At 39.7% G+C, this 20,371-nt stretch overlaps 1 protein-coding gene across 1 annotated transcript in view; it reads right to left on the reverse strand.

Moving 5' to 3' along the window:
* LOC119736624 (single-stranded DNA-binding protein 3-like) overlaps positions 1-20,371 on the reverse strand; it is a 32,959-nt gene that overhangs the window by 8,200 nt on the left and 4,388 nt on the right. The window contains exons 2-8 of the mRNA XM_038210637.1: positions 12,983-13,044; positions 12,330-12,412; positions 11,055-11,091; positions 10,150-10,185; positions 6,330-6,384; positions 1,482-1,538; positions 770-840 (exon numbers count right to left, since the gene is read on the reverse strand). Coding sequence (XP_038066565.1) covers positions 770-840; positions 1,482-1,538; positions 6,330-6,384; positions 10,150-10,185; positions 11,055-11,091; positions 12,330-12,412; positions 12,983-13,044 — 401 coding nt within the window. The remainder of the gene's footprint in view (positions 1-769; positions 841-1,481; positions 1,539-6,329; positions 6,385-10,149; positions 10,186-11,054; positions 11,092-12,329; positions 12,413-12,982; positions 13,045-20,371) is intronic.

The following is a 20,371-nucleotide window of genomic DNA, read 5'->3' on the forward strand; positions in this document are numbered from 1 at the left end:
AAATTAACTATAGCTGTAATCAGCATTTTTGATGGCCATTGTGCCGTGGGAATTGTTTTATAAGGCTTTGAGATGGTTCATGTAGTTTTCTCTTGCATGGCGGGTGTTTAATTTGGTAAATGCAATATTTAGATTGCTACACTATAAACATGTTTTTGTCTAATCCGTTTCCCAATGTCATTTCTTATTTCTAAGTTTATGCATTTTTTTCTTCGATGTCAAAATTGTTATCAGTAAATACCCGTGGGCCTGCGATCAAACACCTATTGGCCTTATGCATTGCAGCAGCCGATCTCACGAAACAGTGCGTAACTTTCGCCATGCATAGGACTTACGCCACAAATTTATTGCGCAGCTGCGCATTCAAGTTACGATCGATTTCACAAAACTTGGCATAGCTGCGCAACGTTTTAAATAATCTTGTGCAGAGTGCAGACGCCTTACCACTCGACCACCGAGTGGAAAGTCAACCAGCCAACCGATCCCGCAAGCTCGATGGTCGAGTGGAAAGACATCAGCGCTAGAACGCAAGAGGTCGTGGGTTCCAGTCCCACCCAAGTGATTTTTTCCAACTTTCACTCGGGAGGTAACACACTGAGTATACAGTGTTTATACGTCGGTGAAGGGCAAAACCTAATATTGATTTATATCACCCCAAAGCCAATTCCATCTTGTAAATGTTATTACATAACGTTCAATGCACTACCATTCAATTTGATGTTAAAAATAGATGATGATGTCATAGACATTTTGGTCTATAAATACTTACCCCTGGTCCCATGTTGCCACCTGGTACTGGTTTCATCATTGTGTACATGTTGTCACCCGAGTTGGTTGAATCTGAATAACAAAGATACCAAAAAAATCAACAGTTTAAAAAAATGTAAAGCCTCTCTGGAGCTTAACTGGTCAACTGCCAAAGTATTCCAATAAAAAAAAACACAAAGAATATAAACAATTCTGAAAATGGAAAAAAATAGACAAGGTTACATATTGGGGACTACAATCACGAGTTGGGCTCAATTCTTTGCAAGTCCATCACAAAATTTCTAGTCTAAAGTCGAAAATAGACAAGCCATTCCAATAAAATGTGACAGCGTGTCATTCTTCAGCCCCTATGTCTTGCGACCTGACTTGCTAATTTACCTAAGAAAAGTTAGAATGCCTCAATGCCAACTCCGCTGTTAAATACATGCACCCTACATCCTAAGCTAAATCTGGAAAAACCAATTCATCACAGATTCTACACAAATCTTAACATCTGAGAATCAAACTCTGAGCTAAAATGCAAAATTAATGAAAAAGTGACAATCATCCTAGTTAATGTATATCCTAACAGCCTACAACAAAAATCCTACAGTACAAATGGGTTTCAGATGGACTAAAACATCACTCACACAAAAAATAAACCCTTCCGACCTAATGAAAAAAAAAATTGTGTACAATTTGAAGTCATAAATATGGGAATATTTTGTGATCACCTCTTCTTGAGCTACCCTGTGACATACGTCTGTCGGAGGACATAGCTTGTGGATTGCCTGCGTACAAAAACAGCCAGGTATCAAATCTGTGTTTCTCAATGCCTTATCTTATGTGCGTGTTTGATATGTGTCTTATGCCCTCTTTTGACTGATTTTGGATCAGATGGTGTGTATCTGGTAGGTGCCATCAGTTTGAAGTTTTCGTATAAGTACAGCTCAAAATGTGGGGGAGTGTGGCCCAGTTGTTACGGTTTGTGACTCGTGATCAGAGGGTAAGGGGTTCGAATCCAGCTGCTGGCCACATGTTGTGTCCTTAGGCAAGCCACAGCACTCCCACTTGCCTCTCTCCACCCAGGAGTATTAATGGGTACCGGCATTAGCTGGGGAGTAACCTGCCATGGACTAGCATCCCGTCCTGGGGGAGTAGAAATATACTGAACCCGGAGATAAACGCCAGCCTGATGGTTCACATTGGCTTGTGACAGACTTTATTTTTACTTTACAGCTCAACATGTGCTCACAGTACTTTAAGAGTGCACTTGTAAGTTTTTTCTTATAGTATATCAAGGGTGTAAGTGACCACTGATAAAAATAGCTGAAAACAGCTGGAAAAAGGTGTAAAAATGCTGAAATTTAGAAATCTCCTATACTTTTGTACACAGCAAGTGAGGGAAAAAGCTGAAATCCAAAGCAAAAAAAGCTGAAATCAGCTTTAAAGCTGAGATTTCACACCCCTGGTATATGTTCCATCCAAAAGTGCCATACACCTTCATTATTATGTAGAAAGATGTGGGAGCTGTTTTCTGTTTCATTTTCGCATGACATCTGGAATGTTTTAGTGAGAATTTTCCCAATGTCATGACAGCTATGAACCACAAGTTACTGACAGCATTTTTGGTAAACTGGCAAACTTAGTTAATTCGGCCTTAAGAGGTGGACCGTTTTGTTGTGTTTGTATTTTTTTTGGGGGGGGGGGGAGTCTCATATAAATTGTTAGTATTTGGATTATTCTTTATAACAAACTGGTTAGTTTTGGTATGGACTGCATTTGTTTTTGGCAAATTTGCTTTTAGTAAATGAGAATACCAATTCATTTTTTTGGTTTCAAATGAACAGGATTGACGAATATTAATGTGTTTCATGTTTTTGTGCTTAAAACAATTCCTTAATGTAAGTATGCCCCCAACCACAGTTAAACAGCGACTCACTGTTTTGAGATTAGTCTGAGTGTGGATTTGAATCAAAGAATATTCCGATGGATAATACGTTTATGTTAGTGATATTGGACCCACGTTAATCGCTTATTTTAAGTTTGATGAGATCAGTATGAAATATTTTTGTTCAACTTGTTCTGAATTTTACGAGGAAGATTAACACACAAATCAGTCTGATATGCATGAAAAATAATTATAAAAATACGTCTTCAAAATTTTGCTAATTTAAAAGAAGGAACACTTCCCAATCAATTTGTCTCAATATACAAAGTGTGTGATTTTTTGTTTTAAATTTATTTTTCAGAGCCATTTTTCCAAGTCTTCTCCAGAATTATTTGCACTGGCTCTCTTGAACATCTTGTTGCACGTTTGTTGGGTACTGGCAAAACTTTGTTTTGCTAATCTTTTTTTCTTTTTCTTTTTTAAATTAGCTTAAGACTTGTAACTTGCAGTGACAAATCACTTTGCCAATACAGTATGTCCCAAAAAGTGTCCATCCGACTATTTTTTAAATAACTGCAAAACCCTGAGGTCAATTTTGAAAATGTTTGGTTGTGCAGATACTCCTAAGCCTTGGCCTCAACCCCTACGAGTCTCATTTAATTTCAGTCACGCATCACTACACAATTATCAATTGATCACGACGACATTTTTGGACACTGTGACCAAGTTCCTTGCCTTGTTCAATTTCAGTACTGTGGTGTAAAATCCTTCATGTTGTGAAAAGGGCTGCAGTTGGGATTGGAATCATTTACCTGGCTACCAGTCATCATGGCAAGACCTCAGTTTAATGCTCAAGGGCAAATGATTCCAATCCCAAACCAAATCAGCCTTTTTTCCTCTCAACATGCAGAATTTTACACAGCTTACATAACGCAGCACTGAAATTGATTAAGGCAAGGAACTTGGTCACATTGTCTGAAAATATTGTTGTGCGCAACTGACAATTGTGCTGCGATGCGTGACTGAAATTAAATGAAACTCATAGGGGTTGAGGCCAAGGCTTAGGAGTATCTGCACAACCAAACTTTTTCAAAATTGACCTCGTGGTTCTGTAGTTATTTTAAAAACAGTCAGACAGACACTTTTTTGGGGACAAAGTGTTGAGTGAAATCGTGGCGGACACTGGAGGGTGAAAAACACATACAAGTGTGCCCTTTGCGGAAGCAATGGTTTTGAAAAACAAAAATACACAAGGCATTGGCATGAGGTTTGTTATTGTTGCTGTTGAGTTGTAAAAAAAAAAAAAGCATCGGGCGTCGGATGATTTGGAAGAAGAAATCATAATTTTGCAAATGTTTGTTAGAAGCTGGCAGTCAGCTGAAGCTTTTTGTTACTATGTACAGACTGTCACAAGGTGCTCAAGGTTTACTGGATTCAGAAAGTCTTCAAAACTTCTTTACATTTGAAAAGTCCAAGTTTGTCCAGAATAAATTCCTTGTTCTTTCATTTGACTAAAAAAACCATATTTCTGACTTCAAATTGGGGGTCTCTGTTTCGTGGGTATAATAACTATTTTCACCTCAAAAATAAATTAAATAGCTTTTCTTTACATGTCACTCTATTCTCTACTAATGAAAACTATTTAAAAAAAAACTTTTCAAAGGCAGTTTATCAATGTGGTCCCAAAATATAGAAAGAGCTAAGTATAATTATTTAATTAAAACCCCTTTTCCCTTGAATGAAAAATATAAGTCCTGAAAATGCAAGACACAAAACATCTCAAGGATAATTATTAAAAAAAAGAAACTAGTTTTATTCCTTTTACATTTTGTAAGTTTTCTGGTGAAAAAAAAATCCAAAATAACACTGACATAAAAATCTTGGGGAAACATATCTACATAATCAGGATTAATAAATAACTTTTTGCAAAGTACAATATCAGTTTTAGAGAAAGTATCACCTATCGTGTACAAAGCAACATGCAATCAGTTGATTAGGCAAAAAAAGCAGTTAGTTAATGATGCAAAGGTAGAGCAGTTACACAACACAAAACAATGACAATTATTAACTATTAGATTATGCAAGTTGACACAAACAAATAATACGCGATACTTTTTTTTAGTAATGAATGAAAGATTTGCGGAAACACCACGTGGGAATAATTTCTCAAGCTAAAAGAACTTGACGTTCCGGTCAGTATATTCTGACCGTCTTAAAGGAGAGTGCCTAAACTCTATGAAAGTAAACACATAAGTACCAAATGCGTACTTGATGAAGTGTGAGGTTGCATCTTGATGCCAAGTAGCTGGGAGCCTTGAGAAAGCTTGGTGTTTCTTCAAACCTTTCATTCATTAGTATCTCCACCATGCAAAGCCTCAAATCTTACACATTTTTAGTAACAAATTAATTGTGCAGCTTGCTTTGCGAGAAAATGCAGACCTATCTGCTGCTAATCAAGCTATAGTCCAAGCAAGGTTTGTGTGCACATGAGAGATTTCTAGCACGACTCGATTTATTCTGAATGTACCCAAGCCCAGATCTACTTCGTGTTCGCATCAGGCGCCGCCAGCAATGAATGCTCCCAGTGGTCTCCCCCAACTCTCCCTTTTCTAACCATTGAGGGGGTACTTGTGCACGGAGCCCATAGAGATTACACCACGATAACAATAGCTTAGTGGAATTTGCAGAGCAAATGAATCATGCCAGCAGAAAATGCAGTGCTAGCTTTCTGTTTGACACAAGTTACTAAAACATGGCAAGGTGTCAGTAAGACATCACTGAAGTACACGTAAGAGACAACACATGATGTGGTTAACCTCAGAATGAGTACAAAAGCGGCAGAGTTTCGGAACAGGTTAACTGAGAATTGCAGACTATTCCAGTTTGGTTTAATTTGCTCTATTGCTCAACTTCCAAGCTATCAAACAGACAAAACAGACCACAGAATAACTCAATCCTGCAAAACGGGATATAATCTAGCCAAGTTTGGATTCAGTCCCACCGACAAGTGGCCTCTTGTCAAGTAGTTTTAACCAGTTCACGTCGGGATTATTTTGACAAGAACGGAACGAGGCGCGGGATTACTTTTCACTCGTCGACCTCAAGCCAGGCGGGTTGAAGCCATCACCCTCAGTCAGGCAGCACACTCATATTTTCGGCCTCGCTCGCTGCGAGCGGGTCGGTGACAGATATGTCCGGCCTCGCTCCCTGCGGGTTTATGTCATCCATTCCGAATACCGCAAAAACTTTTGCGTGTTTACACGGCCTCCGGCGCGAACTGGTTAACTTCCAGAATTTTGTAAGAATTCTCAAGTGCAAGTTGAGTGGAAAGCAGAACACTTCTGCATCAAAGCATTCCTCGAAAATATGAATAGTGACATCTTAAGACGGATTTCTGCAGCACAAAAATGATAAAGGTGCCATGATTGTTTTACGCAAACAGCATTTTCTAACGTAAGCCAACCAGAGGGTGAAGTAGTGGTCAGACATCAGACATTTTCTGACCATTTTCCTTGCAAAAACGGATGCGCTCAGCCAGATTTTGCAATAAAAGTGCACACTGAGGCACATGCATGTGATGTTTCACTATTGATCGGGCCATTTCATTTGGTCGTGGTAGTTTTTGTGACTAGTTTCTCACAAGTTATTGACTAGTTTTCTCCCTGAAGAAAATAGGAGCTTGGAAACTTACCTTGTGGACTTGGCATAATGGGCGTACCAGGTGGACCACCGCTCCCTGGCGGACCCTGTGCGAGGAAATGAAAAACAGTCAGTAAATAATGGATCAATTCGTTGTGATCCATGTTACGTATTCACAGGTCTAAGACACTTCTCTCTAAACTCCACAGAGTGAATATTCACTCCATTCGAGTGAAAATTCACTCCCACAGTTGGAAACTAGGGTCTAGACGTTTTAGAGTGAAATTCATTCTATCGTAAAGATCGGGTTTTAACTCGAGCTTCTACTGAAGTTATTCTTTTTTCAGACTATTTCAATCTGAAATGAGAGCAATTTTCACTCTAAAATGTCTAGTCCCTGGTTTCACTCTTTGGGATTTAGAGAGTGTGTATAGTAGCGACTGGTCCCAACCTGTACATGTAATGTTGAAATGAACGTGCCCACTTATCGAAACTAAACTCCCGTTATGTGTCTGAGTTTAGTCGTTTAGCTTCACAAAGCAAAAAATAACTTGCAGCATTTTGTCTTGGATAGTGTGCGGTCAAAAAAGCTGCCAAGCAGCCTATGGTTTCCACCTTAATTTTGAAACTGAATGGTGAACATTTTATCGTCAATCGTTGAGTATTTGGTGGTTCAAGTAACATTCAATGGAGCTTATCACGTCAACATGCAAGAACAGTTTAAGGAAGTTCCTTGACATTTCAGCTCTAGTGACATGCCACTATGGCGGCGAAAATGAATTTTTTTTTCCTTTTTTTTTTGGACCAAATGGCTGGATTTTTGTGAATCATGCTTCTTGTGGTTATCTGTGGAAGTATCAGCCACTGAAACTATCTTTCAGCAATTGCCATTTAAGAAGGGAAAATGAATGGTGAGAAGTTAAAAAAAATAGTGCTGACAATAAATACACGACACCACATTCACAGCTTACATGTAATTAAGAGGAACACTACTTGAGAAATTACGTTTTAAAAATCAATGAAATTGGCTGATACATAAAATTGTGAAAAAAGTTTACATAAAGGTATATAGCGTAAAACGAGAAGTACATGTACGAATAAGTAACACCAAACTTAAAAGGTGACAAACTTTTGAAGAACTTTTACGTATCAAAATAATTACGTGTCTTGGGGATACACACTTGCACACTTCATTCAATTACTAAGTCAAATCCTTTTGTATATTGTATGTCTATGCTTGTCGGTTCTTATCTGATATTCCTTTTTCTTCCCCAGATCGATCATCAACTGTAATAATCTACAACATTTTATGAAATAACTTGTGGAACGAGTTCCAATTACCCCCAAATCTCCCCAAATCCAATACAGGATACCAAAGAAAGGATAAAATAGCCTTGGCAAGGCGTTCAAAGATAGTGTCCAATGATCAATACATACTGTACGAAGCATGCATAGCGACCTCACGTGGCTAGGCTACAATATGCAAATCATGTTGGTGCTGGTCGAATGCCTTGGAACAACGGTCGCAATGGCCTATCTTTTTCTGGGAAATTTTGTTATTTTGTCACTGGATTTGTATGAGTTATATTAGGTCTGCGAACTCCAAACTTGTTGGAGAATATGTAGCCACACTGTCCAGCTCTCTATATGAGCTTCCACGACCAAGAACTGAATAATAATCTCATCTTTAATCACATCAACCGAACAAGTGGCGTCTGGATACTACATTATTTCCCTTTGTTTAAAGTACAGTGAGATTGCTAACTGGATTTTCAAATAATCAGATTTGTTTTCTTGAGGAATCGGGAAAATTGATGTGGGGGGGGGGGGGGGTGGAATGAAGTCTAACAATCATGCTAACAGGGTTGAAACTTTGAGAAACACCAAATCATAACGTGATGTATGTGAACACTGCACACTGAATCATACACAGAAAATCTACATAACTAAAGTGCTACATTCAAATTGAAATGTTTGGTGTGTGGATACTACAAAGATATGCTGCCCCGCTGCAGAACGAAAATTTCAAAGTCAAGCACCACCTGTACATGTAAACTGATTACAACGAGGACACTTAATGAAATGGTGGTCTAGGTGAATTATACACAGTGGAACGCCGCTATAACGAACATCGTGGGATCCACAGAAAGTGTTCGTAATAACGATCGTTCGGTATAGCGATTTTGAAACGCTGGTACCCTCTTTTGACCAATAGTGAAGTCACTGAACTGGCATTTCTCACATTCCGCCGCCGCACGAGGAGTTGTCACAAAACTTTAGCAACGGGTGGTTTTCCCTTTTATTCCTTGGGGAAATAATAGCCATCTATTGCTCTTCAACATTCAAACAGGAAGTAACCATGGGTGGTTTGATGTTCGGGAATTCAAAGTAGCCCAAACAGTGTTAAATACATGTACAACCGGTAGGTTTTTTTTGTTAATCTGTTGACTTTTTTCAACAACGATGTTCAGTACGTTTTGCACATTAAAACCCTGAGCCTAGGATGATGTTCGGTATAGCCGAATGTTCGGTATAGCGGTGTTCGGTATAGCGGCATTCCACTGTAGTGGGCCAGATAGGGGAAACATTTGGGGAATGGTTCACTTTGATGATAACAGCATGGCATTTGGCACACAGTCAGAGTATGTCTTAAGACAGATATTTGTCTATAGGGCCATCACAGATTTGTCCTTTGAAAAAAATATAGGTAGAACAACAAGCAACTTTCAAAATTGCAAAATGGCTGCCATTGCTTGTTACTCTTTTTATAATTGTTCAAAGGACAAATCTGCGATGGCCCTACAGCCAAATATCTTTCTCATGACATACTGACTGTGTGCCAAATTCCATGCTTGTATCATCAAAGGCACAATCCCATCACCTATCTGCCGTACTAATATACATTTTCATAGCAACTAAAGGCCCTGTCACACTGTCTGCGATCTTATATGCGCTCTCACTGCGTCCTTGAAAAGTAGCTGGGGCGCAAAAACAACTACTAGATCGCAGCGACAACTACATAGGTTGCCAGATGGGCGCCAGAGGGTCTTAATGGTCTCCGATGAGCGCCAAGGTCTTTGAACATACTCAAAACAATCGCAACACCTCTGCGCTCTGGCCAGGGCGCCGTAATGACGCAACTCGGGTGCTGTGCAAGCGTGAATCGTGCGACATTGAAATGGCATTGAGGCAGCTTAGGCGCAAGGCAGTCGACGTAGTCTTCATGAGAAAGTAACTCGACTGCGATGAACTTGTAGAATAATTTTGAAACTGGACTGTGTATTGACCGTTTTGTCGTGATATTTATACAGCGCAAGTGACGTCACATGAGCGTATTCTGGTCGAATAGAGAGCGCGACGCGAGCTACTAGGACGTATCAACAGCGAACAGAGCGTAGTGTGAGCACAGTGACAGCGCAGTGGCAGCGACTAGATCGAGTAATTGAGCTTGACAGGGGCGCATAGAGAGCGAGTTGAGCGCATCGTAAGCGTGGGAAGAGCACAGTATGAGCATAGCTTGAGCTTCTTTGAGACAGAAAGTTGTCATTTTCTTGCGTCCTCGCTGCGATTGCTAAATTTATGAAGTATTTCTGGTCGCCGTAAGGTCTCCTATGAGATCGCATATAATGTGACAGGCCCTTAAACAGACTACCGTACAGTTTTTCCGATGAACTTTTTTTATCAGATCATGCAAAACACATAAATAGTAACGAGCGCTTAATAATATACATTTTAAAAGTTATCTAGTCAACGACTGTCTATGATTAAAGCAACGTCACAACCAAACCTCAAACCACTGGGGACCACAATCACACAGATTTTTCATTCAAATGTCTTGTTTTGTGTGTTTTGGGATAACGGAAATTACTTACAACAAAACCACCTGGAGAGGCTCGGGAATAGTTTATCTACATCAAAAACACAGTTCCGTAAAATGTTTTAATTTTTCAGTTCTTCCGGTTTCAAATACACCTTTATAAAGAAAGTGGCTCGGACCATGGGGGTATTTATAAAGTAATTTGTAGATGGACGCTAATTTTATGATAAACACACTCGGAAGTCGCATTACCTAAATTTATGTTCCTTTCAAGTTTAAAATATTGGTTGAACAGCTTATTAAAAGGACCCTTCAACATTTATATGTACCTTTATAAAAATCTAATTCAAAAATAACAATTTGGCTAATAATTGTATGAGGAATTCTAAGCTCACTGCTGGATCATAATGTGAAAGGAATACAAAAGAAATTCCCTTTTCATGGTAGATGAAAGCTTGAAGTTTTGATATGGGATATTCTATATATTTCAGGTTGAAGGAATGTGAAAGTAGGCCCAATGGTTTTCCACTTCTTAAAAAAAAAAGCCGAACAATTTCGGTTTTAATGGATCCTACCATTCACTTACAAATTGGATGCTAAAGAGAATTAAAGAAATGCGTTCAACATACCTATTATCGCCACAGTTCTCATGAAGAGACAAGTTTCCTATTTGTTAGTACACTTTTTGTCTCTTCGTGAAAAACTGTGACGAATTACGTACATCATAAGAAATGCAATCTGCGCTTTGCTTCAATTCTTTAGCAATCTTTTGGGAGAAAAATCTTCACAGCCATTTTGGACAAGGATTCGTTCACTTTAATCAAGGCTTAAACAGAAATAAGGATTGACTGAAACAGAATTAAGGATTGTCTGAAATAGAAAAAAAATAGCTTATTCAGAATAGGAAAACCATTGGCTGTAAATCAAAAGTATTTCAAAATCCAATCTGCCATGTCATACCGTTGATGTGTTGGGATTCCATGGTCTTCCTCCGGGCCTGAACACAAACAAGAACAAAATAGAAATTGTCAGAAATAGCAATAGAATGGCCACAATTCACTCCTTCAATAAACACCATATGAGAAGCCTTGCAAATCTTCTTCACAAGTTGACTTGTGGGGTCATTAAAAAAAGAAAAAACAATTGTCAATATTTACCAAGATAAGAACAATCTTGAAGCACATTAACCCTACCCCCCCCCCCCCCCGGGTGATTTACTAGGAACCTTCCTCACTCCTGAAAATTCCAACACTATATGGTAAACGTTGTATGCCCCCTCCCCCCCCCCCCAACAAAAAAACCTCAAACCCCCACCCCCCCCCCACCCCTGTAAGTTACCAGATAAGTGGGTTGAACAGATATTGCCTTTATTTTCACAACTTTTTGTGGGGGGGGACCAAATATATTTGTTGTTTTTTTACGATTTGCTGTTTATTTAATGTCCTGTGGAAAGCTAATAGTGCCACCTATCGACTGACAATGACCATGATGTCAGTTTTGAACAGTGCCCCCATGGAAAGATGGTGACACCCCCCCCCCCCCCCCACCCCTACCGACTTTTTAATTTTACGGTGGCAGGGTGTACGGGGAAAGAACATGTCTACCTTTCATCACGGATGAAATTAGGTGCCCCCACCCCAACAGTAACATGTAGCGCCCCCCCCCCCCCCCCCCCCCCTACAGACTTTTCAATTTTACGGTGGCAGGGTGTACGGGGAAAGAACATGTCTACCTTTCATCACGGATGAAATTAGGTGCCCCCACCCCAACAGTAACATGTAGCGCCCCCTCTCCCCCCCCCCCCCCCCCCACTTGCCCCCCTAGCATGAGAACCTCTAGGCTACGCCGCTGGCCTGTGTATGGACAGTAAACGGTTTGTCTGCATAGTCTGTCAGCTTGGTGGACGATGTAAGGACAGCAATGCGGTGTTCGCACCGCATTGCCAGGCATGGGCATGCTGACACACCTGGTGCTATAAGACAGCCTTAGACAAGGCTCCTAGTTTGTTTGTTTGTTTGTTTGTTTTTGTTTTTTGGGGTTTTTTTTTTCCTTGTTCTCTCTCCTAACTGTATGTGCATGTTTTTGTTTTCTTTACTGTTCTTATTGTCTGTACTTGAATTTTTACCTGTGAAATTAATAAATGAAATGAAATGAAAAAAAAAGGAATGAACTTGTCCACTGTGTCCACAGAAGGTTGAAAGCTTTTGCTAGGTGTGACAGTCCAGACCTACTTACATGGGTAACGGCATTCCCCCTGGCATTGAGCCAGGAGGCGGTCTCATACCACCGCCGTAGTTCTGTGGGGAGAAGGAACCGTTCTAGAGAGAGAAAAAAGTGAAAACAATGCATTATTTTACTGTCTTTGACAAGATATTGAAATACGCACCAATATTGATTGCTGTATCAAAGATCACTACAGGGTGCATACGCATTGTGACTGATTTCATGAATTACAAATTTTGACTGCACCAAAAACTCTTCAAAAAAACTTTCCACACCAAACAGTACAAACGTTTGGGAGAGAGAAACTTGTTCAGATGCTGTTGCTTCAAGTTGATATGTGCAAGACAAAGTTGGATTTTAGCCCCAACTCCTTAGGAGTTTTTGGCTCAAAATATTCTTGAGACTTTGAACATAAGGGTAATCTATGGCTGGTGTGCACAGTTCTTAATCCATAAAATCATGCAACACCAACAGTTAAGTACAGAGGATAACGCTGGTAAGGTTGAGAAGACATCTGTATTCAGGAGATATTTTTATCTCCATCCGAAACAGAATTAGATTTGTTTCTTCACTTCAAAAGTTTCCCATAAATATGAAGAAAATAATTGTATGCGTTCTAATATCTAAACATGTGACTTTATTATCATGCTGGAGTGCTCACTTACTGGTTGCATTGGCATCCGAGGGTGGTTCATTCTTGGCATTGGGCCTCCCATGCTTGGATGACCTGTAAGGGGAGACAGGGAACAAGACATAATAAAGATTATGTGTAAACACAGGTGAAGTGTTGCCAAAGCAAACAAATTGAGTACCCAGTAGTTTGATTGTGTACTATTTTTTTGCAGGCAAATACTGCTTAATGCAGCCAACCAGCACAAAGCGATAAGCCAGTTGCGAGTTAAATTTGAATAAAATTTGGAACGCTGACTTAATCCAATGCTTTCCCGACCAACGTGACTGTTACTATATCACGTGACTCGGGGCAAGCCTTACGCTAGCAAACCCCAGCTCAGGCATGGTCTGGTGTCTTTGTGCCATTCTCACTCATTGTGAACAATGTATTGGTGCTGAGCGTCTCTTACATAACTATGCAAGAGCTTGCCCCGAATCATGTGATTAGCAACAGTGTCTTTGGTCTGGAGAATTCGAAGTTAAAATGTGCCAAGCATTCTGAGCAAGTCAGTGTACTAGACATTTTTCAAATTTAAATCCATAAGGGTATAGGTCACTCGCAAATGTCTTATTTGGGTGGTGCACACAACGACAGACAGGTGTAAACGTTGAAAAATAGGTACATGTACATATAGTACATGGCTCCGTGCACAAGTACCCCCTCAAGGGTTACAAAAGGGAGAGTTGGGGGAGACCACTGGGAGAGACATTCAAATGCATTGCAGACAACGCCTGGCGCTTAAACACAAAGATGCTATTCAGTATATAAGTAGTCATGCGTACTTTGCACCATATGCGCGTAAATCAGTACGCGTACTCGATGAGTCCCGTCCGCTGGGCTCTCGAAAGTAGTCGGAAAGCGCCACCTACTGTCCGTGCACGGAGCCCATATGATTCACACAACTTTCTCAAATCAGCTTTGTGACAGTTTGACATGAACTACGCGTATTTTCAAATCACTTCACTTTAGTTCTGTAGGTTCAACACAGACTTCAAAACAATTCAGACTTTCAAAATAAATTTTATGTTTAATCATGCAAAGCTAAAGCCATTCCGAGATGTCAGTTGCGAGTTGATGTAATACGGCATTGACTTCTGATGAAATTTAACTCAAACGTGACTTCATGAACCCTACGTCAATTTAGACCTGCCGTTTCGGTTAAGCACTTATTGCTCCGAAGAGCAACCACAAATGAAAACCACGAACAGTCCCTTGTTCTGATATATATCCAAAAACATCTTCATTTTGGAAGCAAATCTTTGCTGGCAATCATAAATATTCCACCATGAGTCAGAGGGGAGCGGAGATGGGGCTGATATAATATCACAAACACACACACACACTCATGCAGGAAACGTCCTGTCCTAATGGAAGATGTCTAGGAAATCCATCGATGGTTATCTTGAGAGAAGAGGAAAGCACACCAGGTGAGTGAAACTGGAGAGGACGGGATACCCACAAGGGACGGGGGAAGATTTAGCTCCGCCGGTGGGGGTAGTTTCCTGGGGAAGGGGGGGGGGGATTGGCAATTGATGTTTGATTTTTGAGATTCGGGCACTTCACCCGTAAGGCTTTTTTTCCCCAGAAAAAGTTCTCTTAAAAGAAAGGATGCAAAAAGTATAAAAAGCGGAGGTCTATACTCTATGTTACTTGTTAGGCCTTCCTCAGTACCTGTCTAAATTTGCAGTTATGCAATTGGGAAGTAACAAATAAAAGAGGCAAGTTGGACTTTACAAGACTTTATATAGTTTTTTTTTTTCAATTTTTGACCCTAACTCCCTAGGCATTTTTGCTATGATGCAACCTCAATCTTGCAAAATCCTCCAATTGCCTCCATTTTGCATACAGCCTCAATCTTGCAAAATCCTCCGTTATTTCTTGAATGTGGTCCTTGGAGGGCTAACCACTGCCTCAATCCTGCAAAATCCTCCAGCAATCACTGTTAATATGTTGAGGCAGAGCCAGTGACATCCCGCATAAACACAAGGTCCGGCCCAAGACCTTGACACAGTGCATCCTCCAAAATCAGCCACACATTTGAGACATACCGGTATAGCCTCAATCCTGCAAAATCCTCCATTTTTGCAAAGAGGATTTTGGAGGATTTTTGGAAGGTTAGGGGTAATGGAAGAAGTGTGAAGTGACAAGTGAGGGAATTCACAGATCTAAAGAAAAGTTGCATGCCTGTAAATTGCAAAGTAATTGTAAAATTGGACACAGAATGTGACAAGTACTTATCGTAACAATTTGCTCCATGAATCATGAGAAAGAATCAACACGATCTGTAACGGCACTTTGTGGATAAGACTTTCCAGAATATGGAGGACCCGATCAGGAATTGAGACAAGCACTTAAGAAGTAAATGGTCTACTTGGCAAATACTGGTACTTTTATCTGAAAATGTTAGTGAATTCTGAATGTGTTAACCTGGAGCCCCACTATACACGTGACGTACAAAGAGAATTTCATTTCCAACTGAACATTTGATGCAATTTTTTTTTAAAGATCAAAATGATTATTAAAAAGTACTATATCAGGGAGCAGACTGCAGAAGATGACAGGACGCTGACCCAGTATCCTGCCTTAAACTTGATAGCAACGACAACAATGTCCCTGTAGCCAAGAAAGCCAGGACAAATTAATCAAAGGATTCAATTTCAACTCCTAGTGCCGCTGCCGGAATCAAATGATATGCAATTAATTTTAAGGAAGGGAGAAAAAAAAAGAAGAAAAAAGGAAGGAATCACGATTGCATACAGATCAACAACCTCAGGAAAGGAGAACCAAACCCCAAAAATCATTAGGTCTTCAAATTTCTTGGTTACGAAATCAAAATCACCTCCCAAGAGTTCAGGGAGGAGGAGACGCCGCATAACAACCCCGTCTGCTGAGACGCTCAAAACGGACATCGGACAACAGGCCAACGACAAAAATCAATGTGTTGCACATCGAGAACCGCTGATCAATCTTTCCATTAGAGCCACATCACTCCGACCAACATTATCTCCAGTCTTGCGCTATAACCCATCTTCTCTCCCTCCCCCCCCCCTTCAACCTTTCCAATCTAGTTTTTAAACCCTCTTCTGCTTGCTCAATCAGTAACGGATACGCCAGCCCTCCGGCAAGCACCACCATTTTCTATCCATTATAGCCCAGTCCCCGTCTCCTTAAAACGGTCCCACAAACAACATTTCTAAACACTCGCGACTATTTCGGAGGAGTTCTGAATACTACATTACAGATTTTAAGGTCTCCCCTATTTTTTTCTGGGCTTTTTTCCCCTTCTTCTTCATTTCGGCAGGTGTTCTTTAGGAGGGGAGATGAGGACACACTTATTATTGAAGAGTTGATCCAGGGAACATGTGGCCCCGAGGGGTCGGAAAGCTACTGACAGTGAGTACTGGCGAGGGAGACCCATATATCTCAATGATGTCAATGTTATGATTAAATTGTTATTTTTCTCTCTTTTTTTGCAGAATGTGAAAATAATGACGCACTATTTGCAGGTAGTCTGCTTTCATCGCAATCTTCTTGACATTTAAGTTTACACTACAGTAGCTACTTCACTCTCAGATTATTCCCCATGTGTGTACAGAGAGTAAAAGTGCATCCAACATATTTGGAACGAATATAATACTAGACATTTAATATCCAGGATCAAATTGACAGGCACGTTCGTCTAAATTTATAAAATCCAGACTTCACTAAGTAAACACGTAATGAAATTTGAAGGAAAAAAAACCAAGAAGATATTTCATCCTACTGTCATCACAGGCAAAGGACCCCATGCGGGAAGCGGTGAAAATTGATGAATGGAGAAAAAAAAGGACAAAAAAGGGGAATGTGTTGTTGTTTGTTTGTTTTGTGGTCAATTGACTATTTAAAATCAGTATATTATGTTTCTTAACACACAATTTTCATTACAGAAAGTTTTCCTTTCATTAATCTTTTTTTTGACTTTTTGGGTGACAGTTTGATCTAAATGTCAGTAAAGATTGTAAGAAATCTTGCTTCACTCAAAATCTTTAAAAAACTAAAGAACATTTGGTCAAGAAAATTGATCGACATAAGCTTCGAAGTATGATAACTTAAGGAGGAAAGAATGTAGTATCCAAACGCCATTTCAGCGGTTGTGTACAAAGTCCATGGAGAGTCAAGAACATTTTCAAAGTTTTTCCTAACAAAATTGGAAATGTTTCTCAGTCCCAGATTCATGTCTTTCCAACATGTTTGCAATGACTGACCTTCATTGAGATGAGATACCTGATAAAAAAAAAGTGGCGTCAGGTTGCAACATTCTTTCCCTTTATGACATTCCTAGATTGGATTTTTATAAATCGTTCCATTACTGCAAAGAAACTGCAGAAAACAGACAAATCTCATCAAGCAGGCACTAAACCAAAGTTCTGCACTTCAGCCACATGTCCCGCGTGAAACCATTCCATCAAATTATTGCGTTATTATTCTTGCCCGGTGTTCAATTTTCCCCCGGTTTAATTCAGCCCTTTTCCAATTTTCTGTTCAGCCATTGTCCCACATCACGACGCAAAGATTAATTCGGTGGGGCCGTTTGTTCCGACAATGGAACCTCCAACACGGATATGATTTGCTGACGGGAGCCTGCAGAGCTTTATGAGATAATTGTCATTTTAAAGGGACAGTTATGACAGCTTCTAATTTTCCCCCTGACTTCAATATTGGTAAAAACTTTCACAACTGGTACAGAGAGTACTACCGATAATACCACGTTCGAATCAATCTGTGAAAACAGTCAGGAAAGTTGAGAAGCCTAAGTTGTTTTCCAATTTTTTTTTTTTTTCCCCGTTGCTGCTTCACATCTGCGATTGATGCTAACCAAATTTGACGCCGCCATTCTCCCCCAGTGGAAAATTACTCATTTTTGGAGATTACCACATCAGCACAGCTGTCCGAATCAAACATTTTATTAAAAAAGGGCCGAGGATATAGGATTGCGCTGTCATATATATTGAAACGGGAAGATGAGCAAGGTTGATGGATACGCACTGACAAAGGCGTTTCAGCTTTGATTGCTTTCCCTCTTCGCGATTTCAAGTAATGCTAATTGCCGTGCTATGTCACTGAACTTTTTTATTTTTATATTTTGCACCACGAACGTGCCCTTATACCCACTCAATGCTGTGACACCATTGAGCAAACATACATTCTGCACACAGTTTTGTTTGTCCTGAAAATGCCAAAATGTCATTTTTTTTGTTAAATTTGTTGTTGCACAGATATTCAAATTTGGCAACAGTTCATGCATCACACTACAATCGATCTGAAACAAAACGCGACAGATAGCACATTTGAAATTCATGGATAAAAAAAGGTGATTTAAATCTTTCATCTGGCTAAACAGCAGAAACGAAAACTCATATTCAAACAGTTTTCTGCTTTTTTTTTTATATGATTTATTTCCTGCAATGACTTTGAAAAAAAAAAGAAAAAAAAAAAAAGAAAAAGAAGCAATAACTCCCCCATGATAGAAACTAAAGACGGCAACTCTAAACGCACCCCGGAATAATCAACATTTGTTTGCCTCTAGCTATACCCGGGCAAATTTTCTGAAATCTAAATTGCTCTTGCAAGTTGTTATGATTGTGGTGATAATACCGATGGTGGCTAGAGAAGAAGAAAAAAAAAACTATTGAGTTCTTCCTAAGCGCTAATACTTCCTTGGTTTCCCCCCATGCTGCCCATAATGGAACAGCTCCCCGTGCATAGCCAGTAGTGCAAAGGGATATCTTACAACCGACATATCATCATGCTCGGGCCAAATCCTGTTTTAGTGCCGGGCCCATTTGTTAATATCGCAGTCATGATTCAATTTAGGGCCGGCTTTTTATGGATTAATTTTGTCCTGTGCTCCGAATCGCCTGAAATTCAATATCTGTCCCTGCCGTCTTCTTTTCTTTTTTTTCATTCAGTTTTTTTTTCTTTAGCTTTAAGACGCAAAATTGGTTTAATATTACACCTGCATCAGTGGACTTGCTCAGTCTGTGACTGTAGGACTAGGAGACAAAAATAGCCAGTCTACTTTGGAAGGATACAAAATGCAGTTCGGTGATTTTGTGGCAACTCATCATCCACATATTTTCTCACTATATTTTATACCTTCTTTCATGCCTATTTTTGATTGTTTTGGTTTTTTTTTTGATATCTGAAAAAAAAAATATGTTTGAAAACAGCAGGCCAAAGTGTGAGTAAAATGAGTCTTGCGTAAAAGTTGTTCTGTTCTTAAGTGAATTTAAACTAAGACACAAAATACAACTGAACAAAGATTGGATAACCACAAAAGGTTGACCAGTGACGGGCATATGGGACCTGAGTTAGTATCAACAGCATAACACAAACCAACTGACCAATCAAAGCACAGGTCTTTAACAGTCAAAATTGATTGGGCCAATCACGGCACATCTTAGCTATCAGAACCGTTTGACCTTCGGGGTAAAATTTACAACCAGAAATCAACAGCTGGCCAATTAAAGTTGTGTAAACTGCCTGCTTCACTCAATATTTACCAATGCTTAAAGTTACACGAACCCAATCACGCAGTTGTATTCTCAGGCATTATCCATACAGCACAGGGATGTACATGTACATGTGCATGTACTTTTTTTATTTGGCCCACCTGACTTCACCTTTAAAATCTCATTATTAAGCAATCAACTTAAGCAAACATTTGACACCTCCTAAAGGATCCATTCTTTAAACCTCGTCATTCACACACGGTGACGTGTTCAGAACATTATCTGAGGCCAAAGTGCCTTCAAATCTTTACCCCAAATGAGATTCGTGAGTGGAGAATGGGAGGGGGGGGGGGGGTTTGAAGAGACAACACAGAGTGTACATGTACTTAGATGATGGATTGAAATAGCTCCTCGGGTAAAACTCTCGTCCGATGCGAGGGGAATTTTAAGAAGCAAACTTTTAATGGAGTCATTCACAGCATTGTTGACAAGTTAAGAAGTGTCTCAGACCACAATTACATGCATGTACTTGGAAAAATGTGAATCATGCTACTTGAACTTGGGGGGGGGGGTGGAATGTGGTCATATGGTGGAGTAGGGGTGTGGTAAGCTGTTGTAATTACATACAATACTTTCCTTTTGAATGAACTACATGTATTTCTTCTTGTGGATAACTAATCAAAATTGTGAAATGATTTCCTCCATAAGATCATATTACATTCCATCAAAGTGTTAAAGATATATATACATGTATAAATATGTGACATTTCTTATGTGCCTCAAACTCAGAACAAACAAGCTGAGTTTAATGTAAGTTTTGTTTATGTAAATTGTTTCGCTTCTCATCAAATGTTAGAACAGCAATTTCATTAGTGTTCAATTTCCTGTCA

This window comes from Patiria miniata, unplaced genomic scaffold, assembly GCF_015706575.1.
Source record: "Patiria miniata isolate m_02_andy unplaced genomic scaffold, ASM1570657v1 HiC_scaffold_3, whole genome shotgun sequence".
Lineage (NCBI taxonomy): Eukaryota > Metazoa > Echinodermata > Asteroidea > Valvatida > Asterinidae > Patiria > Patiria miniata.